Source organism: Squalius cephalus, assembly GCF_949319135.1.
Source record: "Squalius cephalus genome assembly, chromosome: 17".
In the NCBI taxonomy this organism is placed as follows: Eukaryota; Metazoa; Chordata; class Actinopteri; order Cypriniformes; family Leuciscidae; genus Squalius; species Squalius cephalus.
Window position 1 is genome coordinate 8,811,674 of NC_137138.1, and position 22,393 is coordinate 8,834,066.

General features: G+C 36.7%; 1 protein-coding gene across 6 annotated transcripts in view; it reads right to left on the minus strand.

Moving 5' to 3' along the window:
* ptpn13 (protein tyrosine phosphatase non-receptor type 13) overlaps positions 1 to 22,393 on the minus strand; it is a 78,202-nt gene that overhangs the window by 28,729 nt on the left and 27,080 nt on the right. For 4 of the 6 annotated variants that reach the window (XM_079847243.1, XM_079847244.1, XM_079847241.1 and 1 more), the window contains exons 7-19: positions 20,143 to 20,721; positions 10,459 to 10,551; positions 9,585 to 9,672; positions 7,955 to 8,153; positions 7,162 to 7,236; positions 6,906 to 7,074; positions 6,201 to 6,351; positions 5,611 to 5,749; positions 5,055 to 5,207; positions 4,525 to 4,707; positions 4,221 to 4,383; positions 2,977 to 3,340; positions 1,146 to 1,252 (exon numbers count right to left, since the gene is read on the minus strand). In XM_079847243.1, coding sequence (XP_079703369.1) covers positions 1,146 to 1,252; positions 2,977 to 3,340; positions 4,221 to 4,383; positions 4,525 to 4,707; positions 5,055 to 5,207; positions 5,611 to 5,749; positions 6,201 to 6,351; positions 6,906 to 7,074; positions 7,162 to 7,236; positions 7,955 to 8,153; positions 9,585 to 9,672; positions 10,459 to 10,551; positions 20,143 to 20,721 — 2,463 coding nt within the window. The remainder of the gene's footprint in view (positions 1 to 1,145; positions 1,253 to 2,976; positions 3,341 to 4,220; positions 4,384 to 4,524; positions 4,708 to 5,054; positions 5,208 to 5,610; positions 5,750 to 6,200; positions 6,352 to 6,905; positions 7,075 to 7,161; positions 7,237 to 7,954; positions 8,154 to 9,584; positions 9,673 to 10,458; positions 10,552 to 20,142; positions 20,722 to 22,393) is intronic. The other 2 variants (XM_079847242.1, XM_079847240.1) reach the window with 1 other exon arrangement.

The window sequence follows — 22,393 nt, forward strand, 5'->3', positions numbered from 1 at the left end:
GAAAGAAAATATTTCAACAAAAATATTAAGCAGCACAACTGATTTTTTTTAACATTGATAATAATAAGAAATGTTTCTTGAGCAGCAAATTATTATATTATAATTAATTATGAAGGATCATGTGACACTGAAGTAATGATGCTGAAAATTCAACTTTGCGTCACAGGAATAAATTACATTTTAAAATGTATTCAAATAGAAAACATTTCTTTTAAATTGTTATAATATTTTAAAATATTACTGTTTTTACTGTTTTTGGTGAGCATAAGAGACTTCTTTCAAGACCATTTAAAAAAAAAAAAAACTACCACAAATCTTTTAAACAGTAGTGTAGCTAGAATACAACACAGTAATGCCAATTAATTATTATAACTATTAATAAAATAAAGTGCTAATTGAATATTGGTGTCTTATAATGTCATTTAAAAACAATAATAATGATTTTATCATGGTTAAAGATAACACGAAACAGTCTTAGCATTTTACATCCATGTGTTACATGCCATAATGTAGAGGTTGAAGAGTTTTGTATGTCACCTAAAAAGGAAAATTTCTTTTTTTGGATTATTGAGCACCAAATTGTCTTTGCACAATAGAACCAGAAACATGCATGAAGAAAGTAAATAGGGTGAACTTTGCTGTCATGTTGCCTAAAAACAATTCTTCGCCATGGTAAAATCACTTGTATATATAAAGCCTTGCATTATTCTCTGGCATATATGATGACGAATGTAAAAGCACATCAATTCAGACTGTAATCTCTTTATGGCATCTATTCTACATGCGGAGGAAGATGTTGAGAGGATTTGGGCTGCTGCTCTCTCTGATCTAACAGCGGATGATGGGATGAAATGGAGAAGTAAAATGAAAAGATCAGTGAGGGAACCGAGGGAGAGAGCTGTTAAAAAGATAAAACGAAAGAGGCAGACAGCCCCTGACTCCACAGAGAGACGCAGAGAGAAAATAATTCCACCCACTATCCTGACAGACCATCAGAAGAGAGACTACAAAGTAAGGAAGTTAGAGACGGCGAAATAAAAGTTCAAAAGCTGAAAGACATGTTCTTTGAGGGTGATGAGCCATTTTCCAGGCAGGTGCAAGTGGAGATAAGAAAGAAGCAACTGGTCGTGTCTCATCGTCCTCACCTACGACATACGCCTGTCCCGTGTCCTCACAGGAGGAAGAGTCAGACTCTTTCTTCAAGCTTTTGGGGCTCCAGCGGGGACTGTCATCGACCGTGGTGCTGAACATACTGAGAATAAAGTCAAAGAAAATCAGTGCAAAGGCAATTACATCCAGTGGAATAAACGCAGTTATTTTCATTTTCTGATCAATTCATAATATTGCCAGAGAGTGAAACTGCATATGATATTTATAAACTGAAGTTACACACAAATTACAATCATAAAGATGTACTTGATCACAATCACCTAAATCAAGACTTCACTCACAAGAGCACTGTTCCTGTGAGCATGTGTTACACCACTGAGTGTAAAATATTACAATTATCTTCACAAGACTATAAAATGGTTGCAAACAAGTGCAAACACGGTTTGAAGAATATCAGTCTCACAGGCACAGAGACTGTCTGTCTCCCTTGAGAGCTGATTAATGCTGTTGGCCCCAGGCAGCTCAGCGGCAAGCTGACACAGCAACACGCAAATGCAGAACAGGAGAGTGCGACAGGCGTAAAAAACTTTCGGGAAAAAACTGCAGGAGTGTGAGACGGGTATAACAAACTAAAAGAAGCAGAGAAGGAGAGTGAGACGAGTATAAAGACGTAAGATAAACCACAGTAGACAAGGAAAATGACACTGTTTTGAGACATAAGACAAACTACAGCAGATTAGGAGAGTGAGACGGGTGTAAAGACATTGTAAATTGAGTGTAAAATGTGTGTAAAGATAAAAAAATAAAACGATGAGTTATTATCTATTAGACTACACGATTAGGTGAGTGAGACAGGAGTAAAGACATTATAAGACAAACTACAATTGATCAACAGAATGAGAAGGGTGTAAAGACATCATAAAACAAAGCTAGAGAGTGAGACGTGTGTAAAGGGCATTCAAAAGGCACACGATGCAGAAGAGTGAGACGGGAGTAAAACATTATAAAGCAAAAACACAGCAGAAGAGGAGAGTAAGACGGGAGTAAAACACTGTAAAGCAAAAACACAGCAGAAGAGGAGAGTGAGACAGGTGTGAAGCAATAAGACAAGCTGAATCATATCAGGAGAGTGAGACGGGTACAAAGACATCAAAAAACAATCTTCAGCAGAAAGTGAGAGTGAGACCGGTGCAAAAATCTTATCAGATAAACTACAGGAGAGTCAGACAAGCGTAAAGAAGTTACAAGACAAACTACAACCAAGCAGGAGAAGGAGACTGGTGTAAAGATATAATAACTGCCAAACAGGAGAGCGATACGAGTGTGAAGACATAAGCAGAGCAGGAGATTGAGAAAGTTTGAAAGACATAAGAGAAACCACGTCAGAGCTAGAGAGCAAGAAAGGTATAAAGGTATTGTAAAAAAAAAAAAAAAATTTAGAGAAGGAGAGTGAGACGGGTATAAAGGAATTAAAAGGCACACAATGCTAATCAAGAGGGTAATACAGGTGTGAAACATTATAAGACAAACTGCAACTAAGCAGAAGAACCGGAGAGTGAGACGGGATACAAAAACATTGTAATATGGGTGTAAAAATGAGTTATCCTCTATTAGACATTTTATAAGTTGTACATGAGTAGGAGAGTGAGACAGGTGTAAAGAGACATTATTTTCAAGACAAGTTACAATTGATCAGGAGAAGGAGATGGGTGTAAAAACAAAGCATAGCAAAGCAGCAGACATCATATGACAAACTGCAGGTGAGCGAGATCAGTGTAAAAACATTATCTATGAGACAGCCAGTGAATAAGATAAGATTGCAACCATCATTTGTTTTGTAAATATATGTTTGCATGTGTCGCTCACCTTTCCTGCTGTCTGGCGACAGAGATGGAGTCCGTGTCGGAGCTTGCACGCTGGTGTGATGATGCAAGCACTTGTGATCGGGCCATGCCGCTCTGTGATTGGCTACTGAAAGGCAGCATCCTGTGCTCTGGCGACTCAGGCAGCTGACCCAGGTTATGATGGGAACGACTCTTCATCCTGGGGTTGGAGCTGCTGAACCCCGGATAGGGCGGTTCTGTTGGGACAGAGACCCGACCCAATGAACTCTTGCTGACGGACATCTCAGAGTAGGACATCCTCTTGTAGAGTTCGGGGTCAGTGCTGGGGGACAGACTAACTGCACCCATCCCATCAGAGTACTGCAGACTGCTCAGAGGAGAGTTCTCTGCAGGGAAGAAACAACAGAAGATGGTGAAGAACATGCAAAGTGCAACAGTTAAAAAAGCCATGCTTCAGCTTGCATGCCATTTTTGGCTTCTACACAACCAAGAAAGGTTCTACATTATAGCTTGTATTGACTCTAAAGTTTATTTTCAACCCTGAAACCCTGAGTTTAATGCCAGTTCTTGAAGAGCAAATTGAGGAGGATGGGCCTTTTGGAACACTTCCTTATTTTCCCAAGGTTTCATATCTCAAAGGAACTTTTCCTTGCCGTTTTCTCATTTTGTTTAATCACTAGGAGTTCAACCCTAATGCCAGAAGTAAATATTGAAATAAATATCAGAAGTCCTGATCCCACGTGTGAACTGTCCAATGGCATTTTTGAACTCGATTGATAAATGGATAAAAAAAAAGCATTTGGCAAAATGACAAAGAAAAGCATCTGGCAAATAGAGAGAGAAAAGGTTTGTCAAATGCTTTTTTTTTAAAGCGATTTAACGTGCATTTAAAATAATTTATTAATGTACTTTTTATTAATCTACGTTTAAAAACATGAATAAACAATTTTAAATTTGTCTATTTATTCATACATTTAAAATGTTTTGATTTTATTTATTGTTTTATGGTTTTATTAAAATACATTTAAAAACACGAATCAAATGAACAACTTTAAAAATGTCTATTAATTTGTCCATTTAAAAGTGGTTTATTTATATACATTTTTATGTTTGAATTATTAAATTGATAAATTGATTCTTCATTTTATTTTTAAGTGGCAATCCTGGTCCTCCATACATATAAAGAGTATTAAATTAAAAATTAAATAAATGCTTGCTTTCTGCTTCCATTTTTGTTTGCTCTTTCTTTCTTTCTTTCTTTCTCACCCAGGTCCTGCAGTTCTTGGTTGTTCTGTCTGGCTTTCATGTGCAGGTGGAATTTGTACTGGGCCGAGCACTGTTGCAGCAGATACTGGCAGGTCTTCTGACTGTCTGTCTGAAACAGATGTTTGATCCCATCCGAAGTGTTCTGCAAGCAAATCTTCTTTTTCTGCCATAGAGAAACACATACACACCAAATAAATGATTCCATGTCAAACAGCCTGAAGCTGAACTTCTTTAGCTTTTTTTCTGGGAACTCACAGCTGTGTGATTTCCACCAAACGTAAACATGCACATTTAAACATCTTACCGAGAAAGAGATCTTCTTGGTATCCCTCCAGGGGAACCTTAGCACAGGGGTTCGATTTCCATTCAGGACCTCGAAGATGAGGACACCCTTCGAGTAAATGCCCAGCATGATGCCAGTCAGGGATCTCTTCTCAGGAAGCACACGATGGAAGTGAACTCCATATTCCGGCAGTCTCTGGCACACCTTTAAATTAGAGAGAAATGACGAGACCGATCTAATCACAAGCAGACTACAACAACAACTTTTAGGAAAAGAAATCGAGCACAATCAAAACAAGTCAGTTTATTCACAATTATTGACTTTGCTGTACTTATCTTGTAAAAAAAAAACAAAAAAAACAATTCATGTATGTGAATGAGTACAACCAGGCTCCAAGTACAACTTTTGGTCTGGCTGTGATCAAAAGTATTTGAGGGAAAACAGATTGCAGCAATCTATGTTTATTCCAGTCAATTACAGAAGTTTGGCCAATCAGGAAGCTCTGCCTAGAATCACTCTGCAGGACTGATGCGTTTCATTTAGTTCCTGACCTTGAGGAACTCAAGCTCGGCTTCCTGCTCTGAAGCGTTGAAGTACGAGCTGTGGAGTTTGGGTAGCTCTTCTTTAACGGTGGTCAGATCGATCTTGTCCAGAACCGAAGCGGGGAGGTAGTGTTCCGACCGGAAATATGTCTTTCCATGGAGCTGATGGAGCATGAAGGAGAAAACATGCAATGAACACTCTTAAATATAAAGGTCTCAAAAGCGGCAATGCAATCCACTATAAATAAAAAATTCATGCAATGGAAAGGTTCTTCATGGAACCATTGATGTCAATAAAGAACCTTTATTTTTGAGAGTTAATATGATGTTCAGATGGTCAAAACAATCTCTGCTTTAAAATAGTATTTAAGATTCCTGGTTTAAATCACATTTTTTTGTTATAAAACACTAGAGTGGTACTAATGGAATATGGAGAGTTAAATAAAACTATGGTAAGGGGGATTTCAGTTGGTAACAACAATCTCTCAAAAAACACTGATGTACTAAAAATTATTCTTAATCTTGAGAACAAAACTTTTCTATTTTTCCCCCATGTCGTTTGTACCTCTGTCTGATAGTCCCCGAACTCCGCCTGCAGTGCCAAGGACGCCAAGATCATGGAATTTTCCAGGTCACAGCGTACCCGCTCCTCTAGGATATCCTTCCGCAGCTGCAAGTAGTACTGGTGCTTCGTCATCGTGTGTCTATTAAAAAAAATAGCTTGATTAATTTAGCATTACTGGATAATACATTAATTGATGCAGAAACAATCAAAAGATTAGGGTCAGTAAGAACGTTTTTAAATAAATTATTACTTTTATTCAGCAAGCATACATTAAATAGAACAAAATATATGATGTATTAAAATTCAATAAAGAATTTTAAATGGTAATAATTATTCACAATATTTACTGTTTATTTGATCAAATAAATCATTGCTTTATATTTTCTTTGTAGTGGCCAGAACGTGAGGAACGTGGCACCACATTAATTTCTGGGGTTGCAAAAATAAAATGAAAATAGGAGGAAAAAGCATTTGGCTTTCTAGATTCACTTCTGATATTACAGACTGCATGCTTTATTTTGCAATTCATAAAATAGCTAGCAAGTTACAATATTTTGGAGCCTGATTGGAGTTGCTGTCTGAGCTCTTACTGTATCAGACTGACATCATCCTGAAAGAACTTGATACGCAGAAACAGATTAAAATTGACGTTTGTTTTCTTTTTCTTAGGGTCATCCTTCCAACCATCAGGTGCCACCTTTGAAAGTTTGGAGTCAGGTTCGACGAAGTAGAACTCGTCATCTAAAAAAAGGAAAAAGAAAATAAGAAAAACAAACAGATTATGCTAAAAGTGTTCAATGCAGCATAACAAGCAAAAGCCTTTGGCTTGGGAGGCATGAGTCAGAGGACTTAATGAACCATCTGTGGACACAAACCACCCGTGTCCATTAGAGACGTAACTAGAGGAGTCATGCAGGGGCAGCGTGTCAGGAAGACAACAACAGAATTATTTATTCTGATGTATTTACACACTTCATAATCAAATAACTCTGTTCACCTGAACATATACCAATAACATAAGCTGTCCTGTTGACATTACAGGAAAAATCGACTTAAATATCACTTTAAATGTAATGCTGCAGGATTGATTAGATATATATAAATGCAGCATGGTGCTTTCATTTAGACTCAACAAAAACACAAAACTGTGAAAGATATTGCATTTCTCACAAACAAAACCAAAGACATTTCTTCTCTACAAAGTGTCCGCATTTTTGTTTTAGACAGAAAGGTATACAAGAAATGAATGGAGGCAGAAAGGAATTTGATGTTTAAAAGAAAGATGTTTTATGCACCTTTAAGGTAGGCGAGGCTGAAGAGATGGTGCTCCACCAGTCCAATGTGAGCTACAACCATGTCCAAAACGTCCTTACAGACCGCCTTCACATCGCAACACAGCTCCAACTTCTGACCGTTCAGTAAGACCACCCCCACTTTTCTCAGACTCTCCTCCTTTGACTTGTTCTGTCAAAACATGCAAAAATTATAAATGCATACATATATACATTTATACATGTAGCAGCAAAAATCGGAGCAGTTTCGCTGTCTTACCATAATGGACGAAGGCACGCTTAAAACCACAGTTGGCTCACTGCTCATCCTCACAAACTCGGGGCCAAACAGATTCTACAACACAAAAAAAAGCTTTTTTTTCAAACGTCCCACAGAGACCTTAAGTTGAACAAATCAAAGTGATTGTGCGTTCACATACGAACATACGCAGTGTATCTGAAGTCAAATTGAATTCTTTCATGTTTGCATCATTCACACTATAACTTGCATAATCTGAATTCAATCTGAATTTTATTGACCTTGATTTCTTCAGCTTTGTATAAAACTTTAATTAGATAAATATGAACTCAGTTGAGCATGATCACTTCATGCCTGTTATAGTGTGAATGCTGCAAAGCTAAAGTGAATTCAATATGAATTCAGATGAACTGGATTATGTTATCCTATTCAAAAAGCTATATGCATAAAATGAATTCTGAATTGAATTTGCTTTAAGCATATTTAATCAAATACTTCATCCTTCGTTGTTAATTCTGTAACTTGCATAAACTGAATTCAATTAGAGTTCAGTTGACCTTGATTTATTTACCTTTGCAGTATTCATGCTAAAACCAGAAAAATTAAAAAATAAGAACTCAGTTAAATGTGATTTATTCATAAAAGTTATGGTGTGAACAACATGAAGCAAAAGTAAAGTCAATCTGAATCCAGATGAACTGGATTACGACATCTTTGGATTATTCACAATGTAAAATTCAATTAAATCATCTTTCGTCATTAACACTAACTTGTACAATGTGAATTTAATCTGAATTCTGCAGCACTGTTTTACTTTAGATTTGCGTGGATGGAGGCCGGTCTCCAAAGGACTGCTATGAAGGGGCTCCACCAGGTCCAGTATGGAGGTGCGCGGGTCTTCGCCGGGGTAGATGGAGGCTCTAGACAGCCGGGCCTGGAGCCTGTGCAATTCTTCCTGACGCTGGATCAGGAGTTCTGTTCCCAACAGCTCATCCTGACCTGCCTCAAAAAGTCTGGACACAAGGCAAAACCAGGATGGTGTTGTAATTCAGTGCATTTTCATTCTGCTTATATACACTAATACATATATTTTATATACACCAACATCTCATAAAAATCATTGTATCTATGGAAAGTCCTCATAAAACATGGAAACCCAACATGAGTGTGTGTATTTATTTATGTAATTATAATATCAGCACATTTCAATTTCCAAATCAGAACAAGTTGTGAAAAGGAATCCTTTAGAATTTAAGATAATATGATGGATAAGATAACTAAGACTGTTAGTTAAATGACTGTGAAGCGTTATGCCAATGGCAGAGCCAGCTGGTTGCCATGGGTGACCTATGGTGGGGCTCTGAGCCCTGGGCATCCTCAGGGAATCAATTACTGAACACTGTCCAAAACCTGCTCTACACAACAGCAGCACCTGGCAACCATCGCCAACCACCAACATCTACTTCAGGGAAGAACAGAGGTGGGTAGTTCATCTGGTTAACCAGCAGGGGGAGGAGTAGAATCACTGCCTCAATGAGAAACACATTAGATGGAAGTATTCACGGTATTTACACTGACTTTTGGCGCTTTGCCTGGGATAATAAGGATAAAATGCAACAAAAGCTGCTGGAAGATCACTGGAAAAGCTGTTAATAGGCAGAGAACAAGGAAAAACAGTGGGATATCAAAGTGCAAAGTATCTAGCGTAGATGGGCCTTACGATTATGACAGTGATGATGACATATGTAAATGCTCACGCCTTCAATGCCAGAAAAACACTACTTTTTAAAGCAGCACACTTTATCTATAATCTGAACACACAGACACACATAAGAAGTTATATTAGTGAGCCAGGCGCAATGATTTTCAAGTTAAGACGCGTACTTTATCTTACAGAAACCTGTTGACATAACTAGATTTAATGTAAAGCATCATTTGGCTGATTTATGAGCCTTTCAAATTGTGAGAGCAACTTAAAATCAGTTTATGACATTTCTTACAATATTTGTGAGGACAATTTTAAAACTTTATGGCTTGAACACACCTTTGACTTGCTATTGAGCACACTATACACATGGTGACACATAGACGTGCTTGTTTACATAGAGCTAATTACAAAACTAAACACTAATCCAAAACTTGTTTAAAAAAATGATGGAAAATATTAACATCACATATCTGGGGATGTCCCCATAGGGAGGTTTTGTGATGTTTAGATCATTTCTGGGGACAATTTTGGTAGCTGAAGCCACACACACACACTCAGTGCTGCAGTTCTTGTAACCAGAGCTAAACTTGAACAGGATGAGAGGAAATGAACTCAGGAAGGGTTTAGATTATCATTAACTTGGGCCTGGGTCCACAACCACAAAAGAACTCAAGAAGGGTTCAGTACAGATGATTGATCAACACAAACATCAGAGAGAAAAAAAGAGAGAGAATACCTGTGTCTCTGTGCACTGCTGAGCGAAACGGCGTCATGCTCTGTGAGGCCGACCTGAGAGCTGAACCGCCTCAAATCTTCTGGCTTAGCTGTTTGTGTAAAGAAAGTTGTGAAACTAATGCATGTGAGGTATGTGCCTTGCACAGTGCAGTAATATGCAAATCAAAACATTTTTATGTCCCCTAAATGAAGCGCAGGGCCATCAATGAGTTTGATTCTAATTACATCCACCCACATTCATCTAAAAACTGTTGAAATGCTCACAGTACTACAAGATGTGATGACTCACACTGCATTCATAACTATGGTCGTATGGCCCAGATGATCTTATGGATAAACATGTTGAACAGGAAAAAAATTATCTTGAAAATTAATCTTATTTTGGTATTTTTAACACCGTAACATTAATTAAAGGTCCTTACTGTAAATATCATAAAGCAACACAATATACATAAAGCAATAATTATACATATTATATAAGATATATAAAATGATATACTATATTATTTTATATATTTTATATAATATGTATACAATATATAAAATAATATCTAAAATGATATACTATATTATTATATATATATATATAATTGTAGTGCCTTGAGAAAAACAACAAAGTAAAACATCTGTACACATTACGGTAATAAGAATGTGGGAGGGGCTTCAATTGTCATGAAAAATAATCTCATAATATGACAACAAAAACAAAACGCTACAAAATTGACTTCCTTCTCTTATAAATAAACAAGAAAATAAAACAAATATATATATATATATATTTTTTTTATTGATTCAAGCCAGAAATTCTTAATACGCCTGGTCTGTTAAAAAAAAAAAAAAAAAAAAATGCAGATTGATGAGGTCATTACTACAACCTTGTCTGTAGTCGGGGTCTGATGATGCCACTGAGGGGCTTTCGCTGGAGGAACTGTAGTCGCTGTGGTATCTTCTGTGAGTATGTAGGGGATCTGAAAATGGAAATTCCATTTGTAAATTCATTTGTAAATTCCATTATGTAAGAATGTAGCACAGCACATTCAAATACTAAAGTTAGCCTGTCAATTCTAGTTTATTTCTTGAGAAAATCAGGGACAGCCCTGCCCTCAACCTGTATTTTATTATTAAAAAGAGCACTTATTGTTCAATTCAATTCAATTCACATTTATTTGTATTAGCGCTTTTCACAATACACATCGTTTCAAAGCAGTTTTGTTCTACAAAAAAATCCTGTCACACTTATAGTCATGTCCAGAGAAATTCTATCCCCATAACCAAATGAATACCCTAATATTCTCAATCATGGACTGATATTATAATAGTAAATGCAGATGCAGCTGGAAACTGTTACAGATTATTTCCATCATTTTAAGCACTGACGGGAGTTCAGAAATGTGATGAGGGAGCGTCTAAAAAGCTTTCAAACATTCATACAGTAACTAACAGTGTAGGCTTTTGGTATGAACACGAGTGTAAATCATGTTCTTCCACGTGTCATGTTTTATGATCTCAAAGGAAGGTATGTGACCAGCAGTGAAGTTGAAGGCCTTCGGGTAAATTAATTAAATAACATCAGCAAATCACACCTTACTTCTTTCAATATGACCTGGATTACAGTGTGGTTTAGAAGCGAGATCGGAAAACACCGAAAAGGGTTTACAACACACAGCATAATATCTGATCACTAATCCAGTAAAGTACATTGAGTCTACAGCAAAACTACTTATACTCCACTGCAGCTCCTCAAAAGCACTGAGGAATTGTATGAATGAACACCATATGGCAGTCAGCTCATCTGTCAGAATTTCAGAAAGCTCAGTTTTCAAGCAGGAGACTTTTACAATTAAAGACCCAAGGCCTCAAACCTGAGAAAACCACTCTAGGCTGACCCAATAACTGTTAACATGGCCCTAGACTAAGAAGTGTCAGAACTGAGGAATCTGTTTAATATTGATCAGCCTGTAAAAAACAAACTTATTAAACATCTAAAATAAGTTTGTTTTATTTAAATTAAATTTTTAATTTAACTTTATTGCAGGGGCGATTACCCAAGCCATTTGTGGACTCGCTAATTAATATTAACAATATGGCCTGGTTTCACAGACAGGGCTTAGATTAAGCCAGGATTAGGCCTTAGTTTAATTAGGGCACTTAAGTAGCTTTTATAAACGTGCCTTATAAAAAAACATTACTGGTGTGCATCTTGAGACAAAACAATGGCACTGACATTTTAAGATATGTCAGTGGAAGTTGCTTTTAGTTAAAAAAGTCTAGGACTAGACTTAAACCTTATCTGTGAAACTGGGGGATTGTATTATAAATCCACTTGTTTGAGGTATGCAATAAAGCGTACGATAAGATTTTATCAATGCGTACGTAACACATTTATTTATCTGGCAAACTACGGTAATTTCCTTCAAATCTGCCAGTTAAGGAGGGTTTGGGTAAGCAGATCCACAGCAGCTTTGGCGCATACGCTCTGTCGCAATGATTCGACATCATTATCCCGCTTTCTCATTGGTTTGCTGGCATTTGGGGGATTTCATGCACAGGAAAAGCTATCTGCGAATCGCTCGCCCAAGAGGAAAAATGTGCTGCCAGATCTTGATCAATGAAAATCATAATATTTGACTTTCTCCATAGGGAGATTTTTTTTTAGGGGCAGTTGTGGCCTAATGGGTTCAATACTCACTACTGTGTGTGTGCGCACTTGGATGGGTGAAATATAAAGCACAAATTTTGAGTATGGGACACAATACTTGGCTACACACGTCACTTTCACCTTCTTTGCACGAAAGCTTATAAACTGTTAAAGACCCTACTGTAAGTAGACCTACTGTAACTTTCCGAGGTTGTTAATCATTAGTCTATGCACTTAAGTCACCAATTGTTTTTTAAAATAATACTCTATTTGTATTTATTATACTTATATGCATTTATATTTATATGTTTTATTTGTTCAATTATTTGTATTAGTTTGACCTTACGAAATACTAAATCCCTTGTCAGTATGTTCTCAGTCAAATTATTCTTCAGTTTGCATTTCCAGACTAAGCTCAGGTAGGAAACTCTGAATCACTGACTCAGCTTTACTCTGTATGTGTGTGTACATTACGTCACTATCTAAACTATGACTGAAACTTGACAGCATTCCCTGTGTGTGGCGTGCTGCCTCTGTGCATAGCTTGACAAGTCTGTCAGAACCTGAAAATCAAGTCCATGCACTTCAGTTTCTTAAAGCTGCATATTTAGCATTGACAGAATTCCTGAAGGATTTCTCAAGCCAGGAGTTTCGGAAAGGCAAAACAATGAAGCTTTAGTCTCATGCCCGACTGAACGCTCTCCACAGTAAACAATCAGCTCAACCTTGAGTGAAACTTTGAAACAATGACAATTATGTAAAGCAATCCAACAGTTCCACGTAAAGAGACTGGCAAAAATGCTACTGATCGTCTTTCGCCTAAACACTGAAAAATGTGTAAACAGTTCCATAAATTCAGTGAACCAGTCAGTCCACTGACTTCAAGGGATAGTTCACACTATCTTCTTTTGGGTTCAGCAGAAGAAAGAAACTCATACAGGTTTGGAACAACATGAGGGTGAGTAAATGATGACAGAATTTCCATTTTTGGGTGAACTATCCCTTTAAATGAAAGCACCTGCTCATGGAGGAAATAGAGACTAATAAACAGCATTCTTGACCCAGACTATCACTGGGTGTTTGTGAGCTCTGAAGAACATCGTGTTGTAACAGGGGAGAATCCACAGATAAAGTCACAATGTCAAAATTCATCATTAATAAATAAATAAATAAAAATATATAATACCAAAAAATAATTATACAAACTAAAACATAAAATCAAATCATATAAAATGTTTGTTTTTGTTTTTTACAAAATGTATTTATTTATTTGTATTTATTTTGTTGTTTTTATTATAGTACTTCCCATTTTTCTCAACAGTGGACAAATTTCACTATATTTTTGTACAATGATTTATTTATATAACAGTGCAACACATCAATATGATGCATACTTCATATTTAATGGGGGGTTGCATTAAAAGGAGCTTAAAAAAAAACAATTCTATAAACTTAAAACCAGCTGCAAATAATTGAAAATGATTTGCTTTGAAATCAATTTGAAATAATTCCTTTTTTTTATTTATTTTTTATGTAACGTATAACCTGGGCATGTTCTTTTGTGAGTTTCAACCCACAATACGAAAAGGGAGGATGATCTGGCAACCACTGAAAAGGGCGTTAAAAAAAACACTGTACACACACATAAACACAAACCAAGACACTCACACCAACAAAAAACAAAAACAGACACCCATACACATTTCTACTTTGACTATGGGAAATGCTGCCCACAGAGTGTAGTTCTCAGAGCCTGGTGGGAGTTTGGCGGGCTGTGAAGTGAGTCACTCGCACACAAACACACACCGTATCATCAAACTGGCCCATGATAACACTCACATCACTGTAGGTGTGAGAGCACGTCTGCTAAAAGCCTCTGAAGACAAGTTCAGAGCAGTCACATTAACTCCCTCGAGTGTGTGCTTTCTCTCGGCTCATCATTTATTTTACAACTCTTTCTGTAGAGCGAAAATCTTTGAAACGAACAGAGGAAAGAATGAGAGCAGGACGGCGTGTTCTGCCACAGGCTGCACGCATCACGTAATGTCATACAAATCAATTTTCTGCCACGTTTCATGCCACTTTGCAGATGTGAGATAATTCAAGAGAAAATGCCTCTGGATCAATGCCAACCACAAGCTGAACGATAGTGATGCACAACATCTGCCAAACAAATGTGTGATCGTTTTATTGATGCATGACATAAAGCTCTGTGTAGTTTCATGTGTCATTATTAGGCCATATTTATCTTAATTGCCTTGTTTATGAAAAATTCTGTGTAAATCCATTCATTCAAATATGACAAAATACGCAAGAATGGTGTTAAAAACGATTTTCATGGAAATTTGTTCAGCTCAAGTTTCATGAATGGCCTAATATGTTGTTCTATTATGTAATTTGGACTGTTCAGACAAAAAAAATACAAGAAATGCATATTTATGAAAAAATATTCAGTGGGCAAAAAGAGTACAGAAAAAAAAAAAATCACATTGATTAAACATGACCAAAGACTTTAAAGGGGTCATGACAGATTTTTTTTAAATACATTTTCCTCTAGGTTCACTTATAATGTTAATGAACTTTTTTGCAAAACAAAAATAGTTCTTGAAAGTGGACAAAGAAACAACTGGAAATGAAGGGCAGAACAGATGGTATCCCAATGGATGTTGGATCTCAAATCTTGGGTCCAAATTTTCTGGGTCCGCCAAGAGTGGACGGCCTGTCATGACCTCAGATCTTGTGAGTCAGCCATCAGAAGCTCAGAGGATCAAGCCGTGTAGGTGGACAGGTCATACATATCAACGCCACCTCAGTATCTTCTGCTAAATCTCTTTTCAGAGAGGAAAACACCCACATTTAGACTTATTCTTTTCCCTACTCTACCTTTTCCCAATCCTGTATGCTCTTCATCACTTCCTCATGTTCCTTACCTTTTTCCAGTAATTTCTTTCTCAACGGTCTCCTCTGATCTTAATGTTTTAGAGGCCCGGGGCAGTTTGGACTCATATACTAGTGATTATTGCCATTGAAAGTCTTACATGCAAATGGATTCAACAAAATAATTAAATAAAAACAAAGGAAGAGAAAAAGAACAAGGGATTAATGGGGTAATTAGAGCCTGATGAGGACAGAAAACACAAAAGGGTTTCGGGAGAGAGGCTGTTTTCATTAAAGTGCTGAACACTGAAGAGGTCTGTTCATTAGAGTGGCTTTGTTTCTGTCCTGTAAAGCACTGATTTTAAGAGGAAGGTCAGAGATTTACTAGCAAAGTGGAAAAAGCTTTCATTCTGTCGAGTCAAAGTTCTGTCAGACTTGCATATCCTCTTGTGCTTTTATGATATTTTTTTCTTTTGATAATTGAAGATTAAACCATAAAAATATGCACGTGGTTTTGTAGCAATAACGTATTTGGAGTTGCTCTTTAAATCTCTGACAAATATTTTTTCCCCAAGACATATTGTTACATAACACACACAGAATAAATCCTACAAACACAATATAGAGTGTGCTATGCTCAGAATGTTATAAATAAATTTTAAAAACAAATACGTAAATTTATAACGTATAAACATGTATATAAATAAATAGTGTAAATAAATAAACTAATTTGTAAACAAACAAACATATGTCTAAGTAAATTAATTACACTAAATGTCTAAATAAATACATAGATGTTTAAAAAAATATATGTAAACAAATAAAAATGTAAATAAATGTGAAAATAAATAAGTGTAAATAAATGAATATGTAATAAACAAACTTGCAAGTAAACAAATAAATAAATCTTTCTGGGGACCCTCAATGACTCTCGTGTACAATTAAGAAAGTCTCTCTCAAACAATATGTCTAAAATAATATATACATTGATCAACTGTAGGGTCATACAGGTAAGGAAAAAAAAAAAAAAAAAAAGTTACATTTCTCAGTGACCTGAAGATATGCAGAGTGTGAGAGAGATAAGATCTGATCTCTCTGCGAAACTGCAAGTAGATAAGATCATGACAGGTCGCCAAGCAGAAACACAGCAACACACAGAATAAATGTTACATAGTAGGAAGACCTGTGGAATGAAGAAGTGGTGGAGTTTATAGAGCGTGTGATCTGGGAAGTGTCTCCACAGCTCAGAGTTTCCTGAAGCTCTAGTTGAGTGTGGGAGAAGTCTTTAAAAAGCTTTTAGATCCAAACGACCTTCGACCCACGGGTGAGAGATCTTCCATAAAATGTAATCCACACAGATGGACTGAGCTTTAACATGAAATAATCTCTTTCTGTTCTCATCCCTGTCTTTTATTATCAAGATCTATGTAGTGACAATCGGAGTCGGACCCTTCTGTCTGCTCAAGAATCCTGATCAATTCTACTCACAAATGTCTCCTATAAAACAACAAAACAGCACACATGACCGGATGACAAGTAATGGACAATTCCTCGTGCCAAAAACACATGACTCAAATTACTGTCTCCAAGGTCAGCACACTCCAAAAACACGGATGTACCTTGACTTGAAAGTGGATGTATTTAGGGCAGAGTTTCTCTAATGACGGATCACAAACACCAAGTAGGTCGAGATGGAAGTGCAAACATGGATTTTGCAAAATCAAATCAAAATACAGAATTTAAATAATTTTAAATTAAATACAATTTGAATGTAAAGTGTGAAACTCAGTACAAAAGTTATATGTATATATAAAAAAATAAAAAATAATAATAATATTGATAGATAGATAGATAGATAGATAGATAGATAGATAGATAGATAGATAGATAGATAGATAGATAGATAGATAGATAGATAGATAGATAGATAGATAGATAGATAGATAGATAGATAGATTGTTTGCTATGCTACGTTTTCTTTTTTGAGCCTCAACAAATGATCTGTGCACCATTACATTCATTCACAGCAAATACAGGCACCAAAACAACCAAAATATGTGCTCTTTCCCATCATGCTCTAATGGGGCTGGACATTCCTTCTCTTCAGGATCGTGGGTAATGCGGCCCATTATTGTCAGGAAAATGAGCCTGGCTCATGTTTACACAAGCGGATGGACAGACGGCAGCTTGACACACAGAATCGTGTTTTCCCTAACAAAAGCAATATGATGGCAAAGATTCCTCTTATAATACACTTTGGAGAACATATGATTGAAAACAGTATTTTTTTCCTGCTCTTTTGAAAAAAAGAGTACAATATAAGATTTATTCAGAAAATGTCAAAGTTATTCCATCACAACCATGAATACCTCAACTTATGACGAACCACACCATACAAAACGCACAAATTTAGACAACCAGGCAATTTACACAAGTCTTAAAGGTACAGTAGTAAAAAGGTCATTTAATTCTAAGAGTCTAAGAGGATCGAAAGAGCTCATGAAACATTAAATCGACTGTTTTTGGTGTAAAAAAAAAAAAAACTAACACTATAACTGGAAAGAATGCTACTAAAAAAGTGCAGAGTATTAGACAGCCTCAGACAGATCAGCTTCATGGATCCATGAGCCAGAGTAAAACCACACGGGCTGGGAAGAGAATGTCTTTGGTTCTGAGCTCAACCGTGGTAAAAATAGCAGCCAAACAGCTTCTGGGCTCAGTTCAGGGCCAGGTCGGGTTGGAAAGCCTGAGGTTTATTATTATGAAGCAAAGCTTCTCTCCATCGAGAAAATGTCCAGATGGAGGCCAGGCGAAGGATGTGTACATAAAAATGGCTCATATGAAGAATTCAATATCTCTTATGGAGACTGCAAGGTGGCAATAAGACAAGAATGAAGAAAAAACATATATGGGAGAATTAATTACATTACTTTTTGTCTTACAGATTTACGGCCAAGGAACATGAGATAATAAACATCATCGCCTAAAATGTCCTCTTTTATATAAGCACAGAGAAGTTTGATTCATTTTAATGAATAGGTTCGTTCAGACAGATCATTTAAATTAACCAGTTCAAAAATCAATTCAGTCTCTCTGCTCCAAGTATATGCATATTTTTTGTGTCGATATACAACTAAAATATTATGATTAATCAGTATTAAAATAAAATAAAATAAAATAAAAAAGCCCTCCCCAAAGCTGCATAGTTAGTTACATGCACTGAACTTTTTCAAAAGGGTAGCTTGACTGATGTTTAACTACTTTAAATTAGTTTCACCAACAGTGCGGAAAGTTTTGAATGAAAAGCTAGCGGAAAATGGCGAGAGAGACCCAGAGAGAGTGAACGACTGAAAGAGAGAGAGTAAAAAGCTTGCATAAGTGAGCTTTGAAGGCCTAGAATTATCCATCTCTCTAATTAGTTCCTGGAATCTTGAGCCCTCAGCCAGACTGAGTCATAAAGAACCTGGCAACATGCCGCACGCGCAAAAGCCACGCAAAACCCATTCATAACCCTGCGTTCACTTCCACCACACACAAACACACAGAGACACCTCAGCTCGGCGGGACTTTAGTTTCACAGGAACTCAAAGCATCATCCTCTGTAACACAAATACAATTCATGGTTGCCGTTGAATCTTCTGATGGTTATTGCATTTTAGTTATGAGTCAAAGTCAGTAGCAAAGTGGTTTTAACCAGCCTGGTTAATGCTGTCACTTCAACTGCATTGAATGAAGCCTGTAGAATAAAACCCTTGCCACAAAAGCATTTCGTGATGTGACCATGATGCAATGATAAGCTACAGGCACAATTTCTCATTGAGCAACACAGGGTTAAATGTTTTACTGCAACCTTTTGATTACAATCCCAGATCTTAGACTACATCACCATTAGTCTCAGTCTCAGACAGCACACCCACAGTCCATTCACTGGTGATATCAGCCATTTTTGTGTGCAGTTTCCATCAGATAGTCAATATCATTCTGACAATTAGCTCTGCACAACTCACAGCGAACAAAGTGTTGTTGATACAATGAGCTCGAGGGGAAAACGAATCCTGGATTTGGATTTTCTGACAAAATCTTGCAGAGCCATAGGCATTATATGTAATTTTCCACATCAAGTGGTCAATCAAGAAATGGCAGGGTAATTTAACTCTAAGATCATCAGAAAAACATATATATTGCATGCAAAAAACGAGCCTACAAGTACACTACAGGTCCATGCGTCTTATTTTTATGTTTTTGAAAAGTCTGCTCAAAAAGCCCACATTTACTAGATCAAAGAAACAGTAAAAACAGTAATGTTGTGAAATATTATTACACATTTAAAAGAACTGTTTAAATACATTTAAAAATATTATTTATTCCTTTGATGGCAAATCTGAAATGTCTTCATTGTCACATGATCCATCAAAAATCTTTCTAATATGATGTTTTGAAAGAAACATTTCTAATAATGATGTTGAAAACAGTTGCTGCTGAATATTTTTGGTGGAAATCATAATATATATATTGTTTGATAAGATTTTTTGAGAAATAGAAAATTCAAAAGAACAGCATTTATTTGAAATAGAAATCTAACATTATAAATGTATTTACTGTCACTTCAATTTAATGAATCCTTGCAAAATAAAAGTATAAATTTCTTTCAAAAAAAAAAAAAAAGCTTACTGACCCAAAGCTTTTGAATAGCCGATATTTAAAAAAATCAATATTTTTTGTATTGTGACAATATTTTCAGACATATTTTACACTTTAATTATCTTTCCTGTTTTGTGTCTAGGAATTTTAATTTTACCATTGTCAGTTTAACTTTAATGTTATATGTTTAATCATTTTTTAAAACGAACATCAGCATAGAAATAGTATTAAGAAATATAATACAATTGGCTTAACTTTGTTAACTTTGTTAGGGTTAGGTATGCAAGTTTTTTTGTGAAACATTTTTTCTTTTTTGAGAGAAAAAGGTTTTTAGGTTTTGAGAGATTCACAGACCGTTTATTATTGTGGTAAGCGAACAAGTAACTTTAGAATCAGTACTCACCATCTATGGCCTGTTTGAGCGCTTGCAGTTTCTTATGCTTCTCTCTGATCCGGTCGTAAGCGCTGTTGAACGCCGAGCCGACAGACTGACTCGAATGGTGATGGGTCTTCTTGACATCCAAGCTCCCAAAGTCCGAATAACGGGAGTCTCTGGCTTTGGAAGCTGATTTGTGTTTACTGGCTGAGCGGGTGCTCAGAGCGCTGCTGCCCCGTCGGGCGTCCTCAAGGGCCCCAAAGCGGAGCATATCCGGATCCAGGCAGGCCAGGTCTGCTGAGGAGGCCCAGCTTTTGTTTCTCTGATGAGGGTGTGAACGCTGGTTCACCTCCACGGGTCGCCCGCGCTGTTGTTGCAGTTGTTGTTGTTGTTGTTGTTGTTGTTGGCGTTGGTGGTAAAGTTCGGCAGTGGATCCGGACCCAGCGGGGTACTCTGAAGGGGCATACTGAACAAGACCCTCGTCTGCTCTGACAAGGTCCTGTATGGGAAGAGAGCCCATAGAGCGGCTGAGTCCGCGGTTCAGGTTGGCCTGCTCCTGTGTTCGGGCTCTATAACGCTCCAGCACACGATGGGCGGCACTACGCCCTAATGGGGCACAAAAAAAAAAAGTACACAAAAAGGTTAAACATACAAGAACTTATAAAGGTTTAAAAGACAAATAAGAATCCATTGAAGGACATAAACTAAATGTGGGACCCTTTCTATCTTCAGGGAGCATTTTTATTGGATCACGTTTGTCAAGGCGCGATTAGAATGGGTCATAATTGGCTAAAAGAACAGAAGGGACAATAGTGGCCTTCTAGTGGTTACCAGCCCCACTAAAGCCTCTCTGATTTCACCCTGAGCTTCCAGCGACACGCTCTTTAGCCACGCCAATTCCAGCACTGTCAATCAGGAAGACATGGATGTTCCAGATGGTTCTCTCTTAGGAAACTGTTCGAGCATTAAATGGCTCAACAAGAGGCCTTTTCTCTCATGTTTCATAAAAAGCTTACTATATCATAGGGGGCAAAGATGGATCTGGGCTGATTTCAAACAGTTAACAAAAAGAGGCATGCTAAAGTCATTACACACACTGACCCAGACACTTCAAAACCCTTAATGCTGGAAGGATACCAGTGTCACAAAATAGAATATAAGAGTTCGGAAATTAGATACAAGAGTCTTGCCATATCGTAGACCAACAAGATGTAAAACTAAATGCCTCAAAGTCACAATGAATTGGGAATAGCGACAGATCTTTTCTTCCGTATTGTGATGCACATCCAAGTGTAATGGATTATCGAAAAAGAAGAAATTGTAGGGCGGGGACTTGGTTATATGCATTGGTTATTTATTTGATTTTGAGATTTTGGTGGGTGTTGCATTCAAAAGTGGAGGAAGATGAATGCGAGCTAAATGATTGGAGAGGTCCTGCATACATCACCAGACAGAAGTCTGTCATTTTCACTGGAAGAGCCAGTTGTGGCATATTGGTTAAACATTGCAAGGTCAAAAAAAAAAAAATTCTTTCACAAATGGATTGTTCATAATAAGATCTATAACATGCATTTATCAAATAGATTCATAATATAATTAATAATTAATTATAATTAATAATATAATTAATACACAATATATTTAAAATATAAATAATATAAATTTATATAGATTAATAAAATAATATAATATAAAATAAACAAATAAAGAAAAATATTTATTTATATTGAAGCGGTTTTTATTTTATTATTGGCCTTTTTGCCACTTTTTTGAAACAACAGTGGACAGATGATCAAGAATGATGGGGAGAAGACGGTGGACATGGATTAGGAAATGTTATGGGTCTGTTTTGAACTTAGCAGTTATAATGTTTGAACATCATGGCTCAATTTGCTGGAGCACTAACTGTTAAGCTAGTTAAGAAAGATATAGCCGTTTAATTGTAAAGACTGACTGATTTGTTGTAGCACACAATATGCTAAAGAAAACGTGCTTCGGGTAAAGGCATAAACGTGCTCAACATCACCTAATAATTTGCCCAAACACTAGGATTTGTGTGCCACTAAACACAGTTTACACACTAGAAAAAGTATACAAAATGTATCCCAAAAATGTTTGCAGCAAATGTTGACTGCTACAGGCCAGTAGCGCTTGCATAAAAAGGAGATGCTAATGCAAATAAAATATTGCCATATAGTACCTGAAGCTCTCAGAAGTCACATAAGGACAACCACTGTGAAATTAAAACATTTATACTATTGTTTTGACAGCCCTGAAA